General features: G+C 45.2%; 1 protein-coding gene across 4 annotated transcripts in view; it reads right to left on the minus strand.

Moving 5' to 3' along the window:
• HLCS (holocarboxylase synthetase) overlaps nt 1-12,211 on the minus strand; it is a 198,487-nt gene that overhangs the window by 111,456 nt on the left and 74,820 nt on the right. For all 4 annotated transcript variants that reach the window (XM_019476279.2, XM_014599149.3, XM_019476278.1 and 1 more), the window contains one exon: nt 915-1,186. In XM_019476279.2, coding sequence (XP_019331824.1) covers nt 915-1,186 — 272 coding nt within the window. The remainder of the gene's footprint in view (nt 1-914; nt 1,187-12,211) is intronic.

Here is a 12,211-nt window from a genome sequence, read left to right on the forward strand (position 1 = left end):
AATCAGAGCGTGAATAAACAGCCAACCTGCGTGCAAAGACGTGTTCAGACAGGAAACAGCGCTCCGCCATGATGGTGGGGACACAGGGAATGGAGTGGGGGGAAGGGGGAGGGGCGGAAGGCTTGTTCCGGTTGCCTTGGCGCCCCCCCGCCCAGAAGCAGCAGCAACGGAGGTGACAGCAGCAGCGGGGGGGAGCGGGGCCAAATGGCTAGTTGCAATCATAATCCCTTTAAAAGGTACCCTAGATAGGGTGACTATAAATTCTATCATTATTCTGGTAACTCCATAATTCTGTTTTATATCTTAAATGAACTATTTTTCTCAAAAGCACCCTAAAGAGATTTAAGAAAGGCTATTTACACGCTGTCTGAAAATATTTCATCTCTAATCAACATTTGAAAAAAAAAATGTTGGTGAATAATTCTTCATACGAGGACATTAGGCTGAATTTTAAAACCTTCATAAAATTACAAAGAAAGCAGTGGCTTTTTATTTTTTTTCATATTAAGTGCCATCCTCCTAGGTCTGCTTATCTAAAGCAACTTTTAAAATATTCAAATTAAATTTAACATTTAAAACAGAAAAAAAAAGTAAATCTTATTACCAGGAAAAGAGCTGTCGCACCAATTTTCCATCTAAATTGACAGCTAAATATCTATAAATTCCTAATAACCATAGTATTACCACCTACCAACTACTATTTTAGAACAAATGTCAGTATTTCTCCTTACATCACAGTCTATATGACAAATGTTATATGTATGAGAGGCGGGGAAGGAGGGCATACTGAGAGTAAATGTAGCAAAGAGAGAAGTTTTCAACTTAGTTCTCAACACTGTGAGATTAGTTTATTCCTTTATATATGCATCACTGCTCAAAATGCTTGTCTAAGGCGGTCTACACCATTATCTTACCCATCAAGAAGATTCATTGTTGTTGATGTTACTTCAGCAAACAGAACAATCTTTCCAAGCTTCTTTGTTTGCAGATTATGTCGATATGTCTCCACACTGAAGTGCTCAGATGAGAAGTCCCCCAGCTCAGTGATGACTGGCATTCGACATGGTGTTATCTCCATTTCAGGCTTGTAAAATGGCATAAATTTAAGAGACATCTTGCTGGATTTTATTAATCCTTCAGCATCTACATTTTGGTGTAGCCACTTCAAAAAAGAAGCATGGATTTCCTGTATGTGGGGAAAATGAAGTAAATGAGATAGAAATACACATAACTGCATACTAGTGCATACAGACTTTCTTATGAGAATATCTAAATCAACATGGAAAACTAGCCTGTTATTATTTTGTTTCACCGCCTCAGATGTATTTCCATTACTTGATCTGCCTCTGGTCTGATTGCTTGCTTATCATACCCTAAATCTGTGACTCAATTCCCTTTGTAGCTTCTCAGCCCCAAGCCAAAACCTTTCCTACAAGGCTGTTGGTGACCATACTCAGGCATGAAGCCAAAGTAAAGCACATGAATACTTCCACACTGAATGGGTTCTTTGGTACACTGGTTACTTATGTTCCTCTGGTACAGGTCCTAGAACCCAGAATCATGTCAGGCTTTGCTGAGAATACAGCAACCATTAAGCATAATTCATTTTCATCACAATGAACACCCATTTCTCAGCTGAGTGCTGGCAAAGCAAGTCACAAGTGAAAATAACTGGAACTCACCGTTACTATGTCATATCATGAAAAGACCTTACTGAAACTGCTCAGAGATAATCAGCTAGCTAAGAGGATGCACTCCCAAACATATGTGAGTAATTAAGACGACTCAATTCTCAGTGTTCAGAAGGCACTTGCCATTGTGCTCTACTACCAGTTAATAACGCTGTTTGTATAGATGTGTTTGTTAAAGCTTTCATATAGGAAATAAAATGTATAAAGGTGCATTCATCTTCGTAGCTTCCTTGCTGATTAGCTTTTGCCCCTTTTTGGAATTTAAGAAAAGTGAAACTACATTTACTGGAAGCAAAATTAAAGGGATAGATGACTGAGTCCATTTCACAGGGTCTGGTGAGATGCCCTGAAACATCAGGTAGATATTAGTAAGCTTTTCTTTGAGACATAGGCAATTCTTTATTAAAAGGTTTTGTTATCCCTTTCATATACTTGAGACTGCCAAACAACCAAAGAAAAAATAAACAAGGAAACTTTTCTAAAGCTAGGCCAAGTAAAAACTACAGAAACACTGATTAAAAGAAACTGGTAACATTCATCGTAGATTTGAATTCTAGGGAAAAAGCATGCCATTCTTTGTAATCTGGGCGTGAGTAGTGGTCACAAAGTATGGTTGGGACTGGTGAGAGGGTTTGCTTGTCTGGGAAGTCTGGAAAAGGAGGCAGCGACTGGAAACAGAGGGGGAGTTGGAGTTCTCAGGTTTTAGGATATCTTGTCTGTGGGTTGTTTATTATAAGCTGCTCTAACCCTTCTGGATAGAGCACAATTATAAATCTAATAAAGAAATAAATAAATATTTAAGACAGAGGTGGCCAACCTGTGGCATACAAAGCACAAGTGGCTTGGGCAGCCTCTCTGTGTGGCATGCAGCAGACTGGAGAGGGGAAGGCAGCACAATGGCACGGCAGGAAGCAAAATGCAGAGCAATAGATCAGGAAGGGGGCACAGGACAGGGAGTAAAAGGCAGATTGGGAAGCAGAAGGCAATTAAAGCAGCACTCAAGGACAGTGCAGGGCTACTTTGTTGCACACCTGTCAAAAAAGGCTGCCTGCCCTCCCTCTGGTTGTTTTAATGTGAACCCACAGCGAAAAGAGCTAAGGACCCTGGAGAAAGGAAGAAAGGAGCTAAGGGCCCTGAAATTTTTGGACAAATGGATCCCCCAGGTATTAAAAGATTAATACAATAATGCAATTTACTTCAAATAACCAAATTCTAGATACATCTCACTTGTCCAGTCCCAGTACACTGTCATACAATCCAATTTAAGACGGAAGGTATTCACACCCATAAAACCCACATACTATTTACTACTAAATGCTATTATTCATTGGTTATTCTAAGCTTTTCTAAAAGGGAAACTTTTTACCTAATATGGTCAATCTGTTCTTCTTGGCTACAAAGTATTACACAGTTGGGAATAACCATTAGTATAAGGTCATCACCAGTTTCTCTCTGATTAGGTAAATGTGATCCCAATTACTACAATATCTCAAGTTAACAGATACTCAAGCTGGCTCTGGCAGAAGGAATATAACCACATTAATATCATGTTCAGGGGTACTGTACCAGTGAGGTTATACTGGTTCTGGACCCCACACAAGAACCTCTGCATAGCACTGCACTACATTGTGTAGACACATAAGCTTATCCAGAGCTAGCCTTGTAGTGTGCTGCACTGCACTGCACCACACAGACATATCCTTAGTACCTCAAGTACTTATAAAGTTATCTTCAATTATTTTCTGAGGTACAATTAAACCTATAATCTCCTGTGATGAGAAGGCAATGAGTGCACTTTTGGTGCTAACACCTGCTTGCTTTCCACTAATTCTTCTCTCACCAAAGAATTATTCCAAAATTGCAAATACCATCACCTAAAAATATATATTTTTAAGAAAAAATACTGAACCAGTTCAAATCTTCCCATTATGAAATTTTCCATCCAAAAAAACGCCTCCAATTTCAGGGCAGGTAACATTACTTCCTGGAAGTGACAGCTTTTTCTGTATACTGAAAACAATGGCTTTCAAAGTCATTACCTTGCAGTCTCACGGTACTAAAAAACCTAATTTATCCCATGTAGAAAGGGAAATTCTATTTCTAAACACAAGCTTCTAGCCCCAAAAGGACCTAACATAGTATTTTAAAAGTTAACTTTTTAGTTTAAAAAAACCTTATTTTTAGAATTTTTAATAGTTTCTATGAACTCTTCCCACTGGGCTTCCAGACAACAGAGCACCTGACTTCATAGACAAAAGGCTACAAAAATAATACCAATATCTATCTATATAAATTAAATATCTTACTCCGGATGCCAGATCCGGAGGCCAGATCATGGGAGTTGGTAGCTCACCCATGTAAAAACTTTCAATTACGGTCTAGAAGAGAAGAAAGATGGAAACAATGGTCTGAAAGCTTTTCAAGTTGGAACAGGCAATGATGCATAAACTATAAAGTGAAGATGATGATGATTATGACAAAAGGTTATAAAAAATAAAAAATCAAATTATTTTTCTGCAGCGAAGCCAGGTTCAACTAGTTTTTTTCTTAAAACTCAAGACCCCCCTCCAAAAAAAAAATTATTTTTGCACATTCAAAATGATAAAAGGTTTTATTATCCCTCATTTCAACTGATCTTCAAAAACTACTTGTAGTTTTAGTCAGAATACTGTAAGTGCCAAACTCTTTCAGATAAAAATCTTAATGTGTGATTAATTATCCCATGTTTTTACATTTATAGTAACCTGTTGCTATTCATTAGGAAAGTATAATTTAGATCTTATACAAAGGATTCTATGATGTTCTGTTTAGCAAGAAGATGCCATTTCACACTGATTTTCAAATACCTCAAGGATAAGGTTCACCTCAGTATAACAGCTACATCTGCAAACACCTACTCATCAAAAGACACTCTTTTGAGAGCATGGATTTATGGAATAAGACGCTTTTTTAATTAGCATGATATCTGCAAAGAAAGTGCTATAAGTATTTGATGTCAGTTACCATAAGTCCTTGAGTACTTTACAATGTCATCTCAACCTTTACAGAAAACTATGCCAAACATTTGGACAGATGCAATACTGTATTACTGCAGATATTTCATTATATTTGTAATATGCATTTCCCAAATTGAAGGTGTTTTCATAGAATCACAGGGTTGGAAAAGACCTCAAGAGCCATCTAGTCCAGTAGTTGGGAATGTTTTTAGTTGCAGGCCAAAATAACCCAGGTCAGGTCCCAGATGGGCTGGTGGTTCCAAAGCCCCCTGCTACTGAAATGCCACTGAAAACTGAGAGCTCCACAAGTCAGATCCCACGGGCCACAGGTTGCAAACCCTGATCTAGTGCAACCCTTTGCATGAAATACAGTATGTACTATTAGGGCACTTGTCCATGTAATCGGCATTTGCCCGCTAAAAATGTTCCTGGTTTAATTTTCCTTTCTTAGTTTATGATGACTAATTCAGTAATGTGGACATGATTTACCATGTAATGGCTTATTATGCTGTAACTAGTAAAATGCGCTAGGAGGCATGTCAGAACAATTTTACCCTCCTGCCCTTTCAGTACTACTTTAATGCCAGGTGGAATTTTAGGACAAGATTTGATATTTTGGTTGGTTTATTTTCTTCGGGTCATGCAGGGTTGCTTTTTTGCAGGGAATTGTTGGCAGCTTTGCTTGAGAGCCACGGGGTTTGTTTGTCGGTTGGGGGGGGGAGGGGGTTGAGTTCAATAAGCAGTGGTGCCTGCCTCCCTCGCAAAGCTTTCCACTTTTTTCTGGGTGCTTGTTGCTTGTTGTATGGGATGCTGCTGGTTGGGGCGGGAAATCTTTTAATTCAAAGGTCTGCAAGAGTGAACCTGCCTGCCACCCCCTCACCAGTCTGGATTGGCATTCGGGGTCTATACCACAAGCCTCCCAAAGGGGCTGCCCCCCTGCTCAAGCCTGGTCCCAAAGCAGTTCTGCCCCCCACTTTTTCTGCACGCTTGTTGCACCAGGTGCTGGGTATGCGGTACACTTAGGGTTACACAAGGGAACACAAAGGGTCTGGCTGCTCCCCCCCACCCCACCTCCCTGTGTGTTGGCATCTGGGTATCACGTACCCAGGCTACCCAAGCTAAAGCCTAAATGGAAACATTACTACAGGAATTTTTATGTAAAACAGAAAGAATCCTGGGTCTCCTGTTGTTTGTATCCTCGTGTCAAAAAGCAGGACTTTTTCCAAAGCTGAGAACCAGCGTGCGGGTGGCCTGAGGTTCTTATCGAGGTTGATTAAGATTCCTTGGGCACCAAGGATCCCCGTGCCCAGGACAGCTTCCCCCAAAGTGGGGTTGGGGGGGGCTGTGATCAGCCTACTCCAACTCCCCCTCCCGCTCCGATCACCACACAGTGACCAGCATGAGCTAACACCCCTAGCTCCCGCACACCAGCTGCATGGTGTGGGTTGAGGTGAAGAAAGAAACAGTCCAGGCTCAATGAGAGGAATTTTCTTATCACCAGGGATCCGGGTTGTCTGTTTCCCACCGAAAAATGGCAAAAACCACGGATTTCCCATTTTAATTGGAGAAAACATGGATTTTTCCTTTTAGCAGGGAAACCCACAGATTTCCCCCTTTTGCAAAGAGCTCTGCAGGCTGGCTGAGTTCAGCCTGCAAGTGCTGTTTGTAAAAGAAGTGGGAAAGCCCCAGCCCTGCCTGGAGGGGGAAGAAGAGGGGAAAAGTGCAATCACTTACTGGAGGCTGCCCGAGGAGGAGGATCAGTCTTTTTTGTTCCTAGAGGTAAGTGGGGCTTGGGGGTTGCGAGGCAGGGCTGGAGGGGAAGCTGGCTGGGAGCTGAGGGAGCCAGGATGCATTTGGGGAAGACATGGAGTGCCTGCCACCAGGCAGGTAGGCACTCCTGATAGGGCTGTCCCCCAACACTTCCCCTCCCTCAGCCTGGGCAGGCAGGTGGGCAGGCGGGGAAGGTGGGGGGAATGGGGTGCAGTGGCAGAGGGGTGAGGGGCACTGCCGGCCCCCCCACCTCAGCTCACTCTGTGCCTGCTCCCAGGAGCAGGGCCGGGGGTGCGCGGGCAGCAGTGCCCCTCTGTGGGCTACACGTGTGCTCCCCAGTCGGGGGAAAGGGGGAGCTCGCACGTGACAGCCACCACCGCACCTCACACTGCTCACCTGCGGCTGGTGGCAGGAAAGCCTCACGGGACATGGGGTGCGCTGGTGGCCGCTACATGCAAACCCCCAATCCTTGGCCAAGCAGGCATGTGAGGCCCGCAGGGGGGCACTGTTGCCCTCACCCCTGCTCTGGGCAAGTGGCACAGGGCACAGCGGCAGTGGTGCTGGCAGCCACCACCACGTAAGCAAAGGTGTGGTGTGGAGACAGCTGCCGGCAATGGTGTGGTGGCGGCTGCCAGCAGCAGCAGGGTGGTGGTCACCGCGTGCCAGCACCACTGCACTTCTGCCACCGTGCCCCATGCCACTTGCCCAGAGCAGGGCTAGGGGAGCAAGGGAAGTGGTGCCCCTCTGTGAGCTGCACATGCCTGCCCAGCTGGGAGGAAGCAGGGGCTCGTATGCAGTGGCCACCACCACACCCCGCATCCTGTGCGGATTTCCCACTGCCAGCCGCAAACAGTGCGAAGTGCACTGGTGGCAGTGCAGTGGCAGCAGTGGCTGCCACGTGCAAGGTCCCCCAGCTGGGCAGCAGTGTGTGGCCCACAGAGGGGCGCTGCTGCCCTCACCCCTCTGGCCCTGCTCCTGGGAGCGGGCACAGAGTGAGCTGAGGTGGGGGGCTGACAGTGCCCCTCACCCCTCTGCCACTGTGCCCTGGAGCGCACTCTGTTCCCCCCCCTCTCCCCACCTGCACACCCATGTGCCTAGGCTGAGGGGAAAGCGTTGCGGAAAGCCCCACTGGGAGTGCTTGCTGGCTCGCAGGCACTCCATGTCTTCCCACAACACATCCTCGCTTCCTCAGCCCCCCGCCAGCTTCACCCCCTCCCCAGCCAGGCAGCATGTGGCCCACAGAGGGGCACTGCTGCCCTCCCCTCCCTGGGAGCAGGTGCAGAGATGCACTCCTCCCCCATTCTCAATCTGCACCCCCAACCCCTTCCTTTTCCCTGTCCCCCTGCACACACCTACCTGCTGGGGTGTGTCTGTGTCTGCGTGTGTGGGGCTGGGGGGCTGCTGTGGGGGGAGTAAGGGGCACTAGCAGGACTGGGGAGGCTGTGGGGGGGATGAGGGGCACTAGCAGGGCTGGGGTCAGGCTTGTGGGGGGCCTTTAATGTTTATCACAGATTTTGGATTTTTTATCAGAGAATTTGTAATTTTTTTTATCAGAGAAAGCCAGGATCCCTGCTTATCAGTTAGTCTACTTGCATATCAATCTTTTAACTGCTGCATTGGCAGATCATCATCGCCTGCAGTCATATCCCCACAGCCTACAACCAGATTCCTTCAATACTTGTTCCTGCTCCTGTCAAGCTTGTCCCTCTTCTCTGGTACTCCTGTTCCTTCTAAACCTATTTTTGTCCCCCGCAGCATGTTCTTGTCCCCCTTTGGCCACCTTTGGTTGCCATTGCTCTGCCTGACAGTCATACTGCTGCCTCTTTCTGGGAGTGCAGGGGACTGTGGGTCAGGAGTGAGGGGCACCAGTTGGGCTGGGGAACTGCAGGTTAGCTAGGAATGACACACACTGGCAGGGCTGGTAGGGCGGGGGGTTTCAGGTTGGGAGTGAGGGACACAGGCAGGGCTGGGGGGGGGGCAGTGGTTTGGCTGTAAAGCATGATCATGTTCTCTGTGTGATGGTTGTATATTGTGCCTCCTGTAGAACTGGAGAGGACCATTACCTTAAGATTCCTCAGCAGAACCTGTAAAACCAGTCAAGTGACTGTGGCCGAATCCTGGAGTGGTGAAATCTGACAGTGCATTGTCCTATCAGCCCACCATGCACACTGTAATAAGTATATGGGCTTGAATAAGGAATTTCTTTTGGGCTGGGATTAGAGATTGAAATCCTTCTTAGCTCTACCCCATCATGACTGTGCCACTGGGGGATTCTCGCCCAGACATCTCTGACTAGAGTCTTGCCTGCCCCAAAGTGCTGTTTGTTCATGCCAGGCTGCCAACTCGCAGCCCCCCATGCACACTAAATTAAGTATATGGGCTTGAATACGAAACTGTTTTTTGGGCTGGGATGATGTCTAGAAATCCTTTCTGGGCCAGCCCACATGGTCACGAGTGTTCAGAAGAGTCCCCAGTGCTAGTGGTATGGTGTGGGGTGGCCCTAGCTCTGGGGTGTAACAGCCACATATAACAGTGCATGGGGAGGGCAGAGATGCACCCAGCTCTAGGATGTAATGGCTACATAGAACAGTGTATGGGAAGGGCTGAGATACACCCCAGAGCTGGGTGCAATGGCCACATATAACATTTCATCACAGCCCTCACCATACACTGTTATACACAGGTGTTACACTCCAGAGCTGGGCCACCCCACACCATGTCTCTGTGGCACTGAAGGACTCTCCTGGACATCTCCTACCAGAGACGTGCCTGACCCAAAGCCCAATTTGTTCATGTGAGGCTGCCAACTGACAGCCTCCCCATGCCCACTGTACTAAGTATATGGGCTCTCCTGGACATCCCCAACTAGTCTTGCCTGGCCCAAAACACAATATGGCTGTGCCAGACTGCCAACTGACAGCACCCCAGCCATGGTGCTAAGTATATGGACCCAAATAAGAAACTGGATTTGGGGCTGGGAGTATGGCTAGAAATCAGTCTTGGGCCACCCCATGGCTTACCTCTGTGGTACCGGGGGACTCTCCTGGACATCTCTGGCCAGAGTCTTGCCTAGCCCAAAGTGCAATTTGTGCATGCCAGGCTGCCAACTGACAGTCCTCCCCATGCCCACTGTACTAAGTATATGGGCTCAAATAAGGAATTTCTTTTGGGCTGGAATTAGAGATGGAAATCCTTCTTGGGCCACCCCACACCATGCCTCTGTAGTTTTCTTGTTGTATGGTTTTCCTAAAATTGGGCTGTTTTTTGGGCTGGGATTACAGCTGGAAATTCTCCCTGGTCCAGCCCATATGGTCAGGGTGTCCAAGAGAGTCCCCCAGTGCCACAGAGGCATGGCATGGGGTAACCCTAGCTCTGGGGTGTAATAGCCACATATAACAACAGTGCACCTTCCCACACATGTGCATGGGAATGGCAGATATGCGCCCAGCTCTGGGGTGTAACAGCTGCATCTAACAGTGAATGGGGAGGGCTGAGACACAGTTTAGCACAGCCCTGACCATATACTGCCAGGGCCCTTTGCTCCTGATCCGCAGCCCCCTACCCTCCCAGAAGTGGCGTGCAGTGGGTCCCGGAGGGACTAAAGCAGGCAGCTCGAGTTCTTTCTAACCCTGCTCCGGCATGAAGCTGGGCAGCTCAGTTTGCAGATGGCATATGAAGGATCTCAGAGGTACTAGAGCCTGGAGCTGCAAGCAGCAGCCCAAGGCACTGATAGCTCAGTAGTACAGCTTTCGTCTGCCATGCAGAAGATCTGGCTTTGATTCCTGGCCAGGGTACCAGAGGGTTGAGTTACCTGCAAAAGGGAATCCCCACTGGAGAGGGGGTTTCCCCTCACCTATTTTATCACACCCCCACTAGGGTACCTGCACCTCAAATTCCATGGGATCTGAGCTTCATACTTGGAGAAACCCTGCATTTTATATTTTGTGAACCCTGTGCCTCAAGTCTGTTGTTGATTTGTCTCTGTTACATGTGTATGTTGACCTAAAATCCCTTTGACTCCACTCTGCTCCCCTGGTTCTCCCCTCCCTCCCCCAAACCTTGAACTAAATCACCAGTCAAAATTTGCAAGATTAGCCCCTGGAGTCTTGCTGCAGTATTGCAATAAAAATTCAGTGGACCCCAAGCAGCACCTGGTGGTGAAATTGTTGCAAAGCAGGGAAAATCCCATTTCCTAGGTACAAGTCAGATCTACGTTAGAAAATTTAAAACAATAAGAAAAACTCTCATGGAAGAAATACAGGAGCTGATGTCAGAGGTGTTTTAAATTACCACAAAAAACCCCCTAAAATGATAAAAATCAGCTGATAACGTGGATACACAGGTGTGATTTAGCTAGCTTAATAGCAATTTCTGTTGCGTGGACATAGGAAAAGTATAACGTGGAAACAGGAGAGCTGTAATGTGGACAAGCGCCCTTACTGGCTATCCTAACCAAACACTTATCCAGGCTTTTCTTGAAAAGTTCCAGCAAAGGAAATTCCGTAACTTCCTTGGGCAGTTTGATCTCATGTTCTACTGTTTTCCATAACATCTAGGTTTGGGGGTCAGATGCAGGGGATTTTTTCTTAACCAGACTTTTAGCTACATATAGGAAACCTAAAGCCAGAATCTTTCATTTTTTTCCCTGTCATGCATACATTTTTTTCTTGTTGTATTACTGTTGTCCTAGATTAGAATTAAATTGCTGCTATATTATTCAACATTTTAAAATGAAGCAGCATCAAAACATTTGTTTTCAACACAAAACAAAAAATTTGCAGGGATTTTTTTTTTTAAGAGAAGAAACAGATTTTAGCAACATTTTAGCCTACCTGACCCTAATAAAGAAAACCATAAACCCCCATCCACATGCACACTATCAAAATTAATTATTTGTTTTTCATAAATTGTTTAAAACAGCTAAGCAACATAACAACAGATGGTAAATAAACATACTTTGTTCCCATGGTTATAAAAGCCCACAGAATATTAGAAATGTACATTTTTATAACTTAAATATACACAAAGTCTGTCCTACCCTGTATCTCAATCCCATAACATATCAAGTTAGTACCATAACTCAGGACTGCTACAAATCTAACTTTGAATTCATCACTGGGAACCAACTGCAGTGTATGGGTTGCAGTCATGTGCCATGCCAATGCACCCCAAGGTGCATACGCCATTCTTTAGTAACCTCTGTTGGCCATTTAAATATAAGGTGTTGGTTTTAAATATTGGCATTTTGACTTTACATTCTTCTGAGGCTGGACTGAGTGTTTTATAGAAGGCACAGAAATTTTCAATGAGATAAAGTACTGTTTTATAATTCCTGATACTCCCTACTGTTATTTGAGGTTCACTATAGGAAGGACCCTGAATATATACTTACAGATTCTCTTAAACAAGCACATATCCAACAAGCAGCAGTTACTTATATTCAGTTTTTTATGCAAGCATCTAAGGCTACTTGCATGCATGAAAAGACCAAAACAAATGCTTCTTAATTTGGCAGGAGACTCTCAAAGATTAAGGCATATAATTAAAGTTTCAGCTTACATTGATACAATACACTGTTAAGACGATAGAAAATTTGCCAATACGTTCTAAATTTGACAGCAAGAATTAAATTTATAGCAATATTAAATTTGGTTCCTCCAAGAATTTTTATTTTAATTTCAAAACACAGTTGCTATCTACAATCCAAAATGGAGTTTTCTTTCCTAGTTCATTATTAATGAAAAATGTTTATGG

This window comes from Alligator mississippiensis, chromosome 1, assembly GCF_030867095.1.
Source record: "Alligator mississippiensis isolate rAllMis1 chromosome 1, rAllMis1, whole genome shotgun sequence".
Classification (NCBI taxonomy): Eukaryota; Metazoa; Chordata; order Crocodylia; family Alligatoridae; genus Alligator; species Alligator mississippiensis.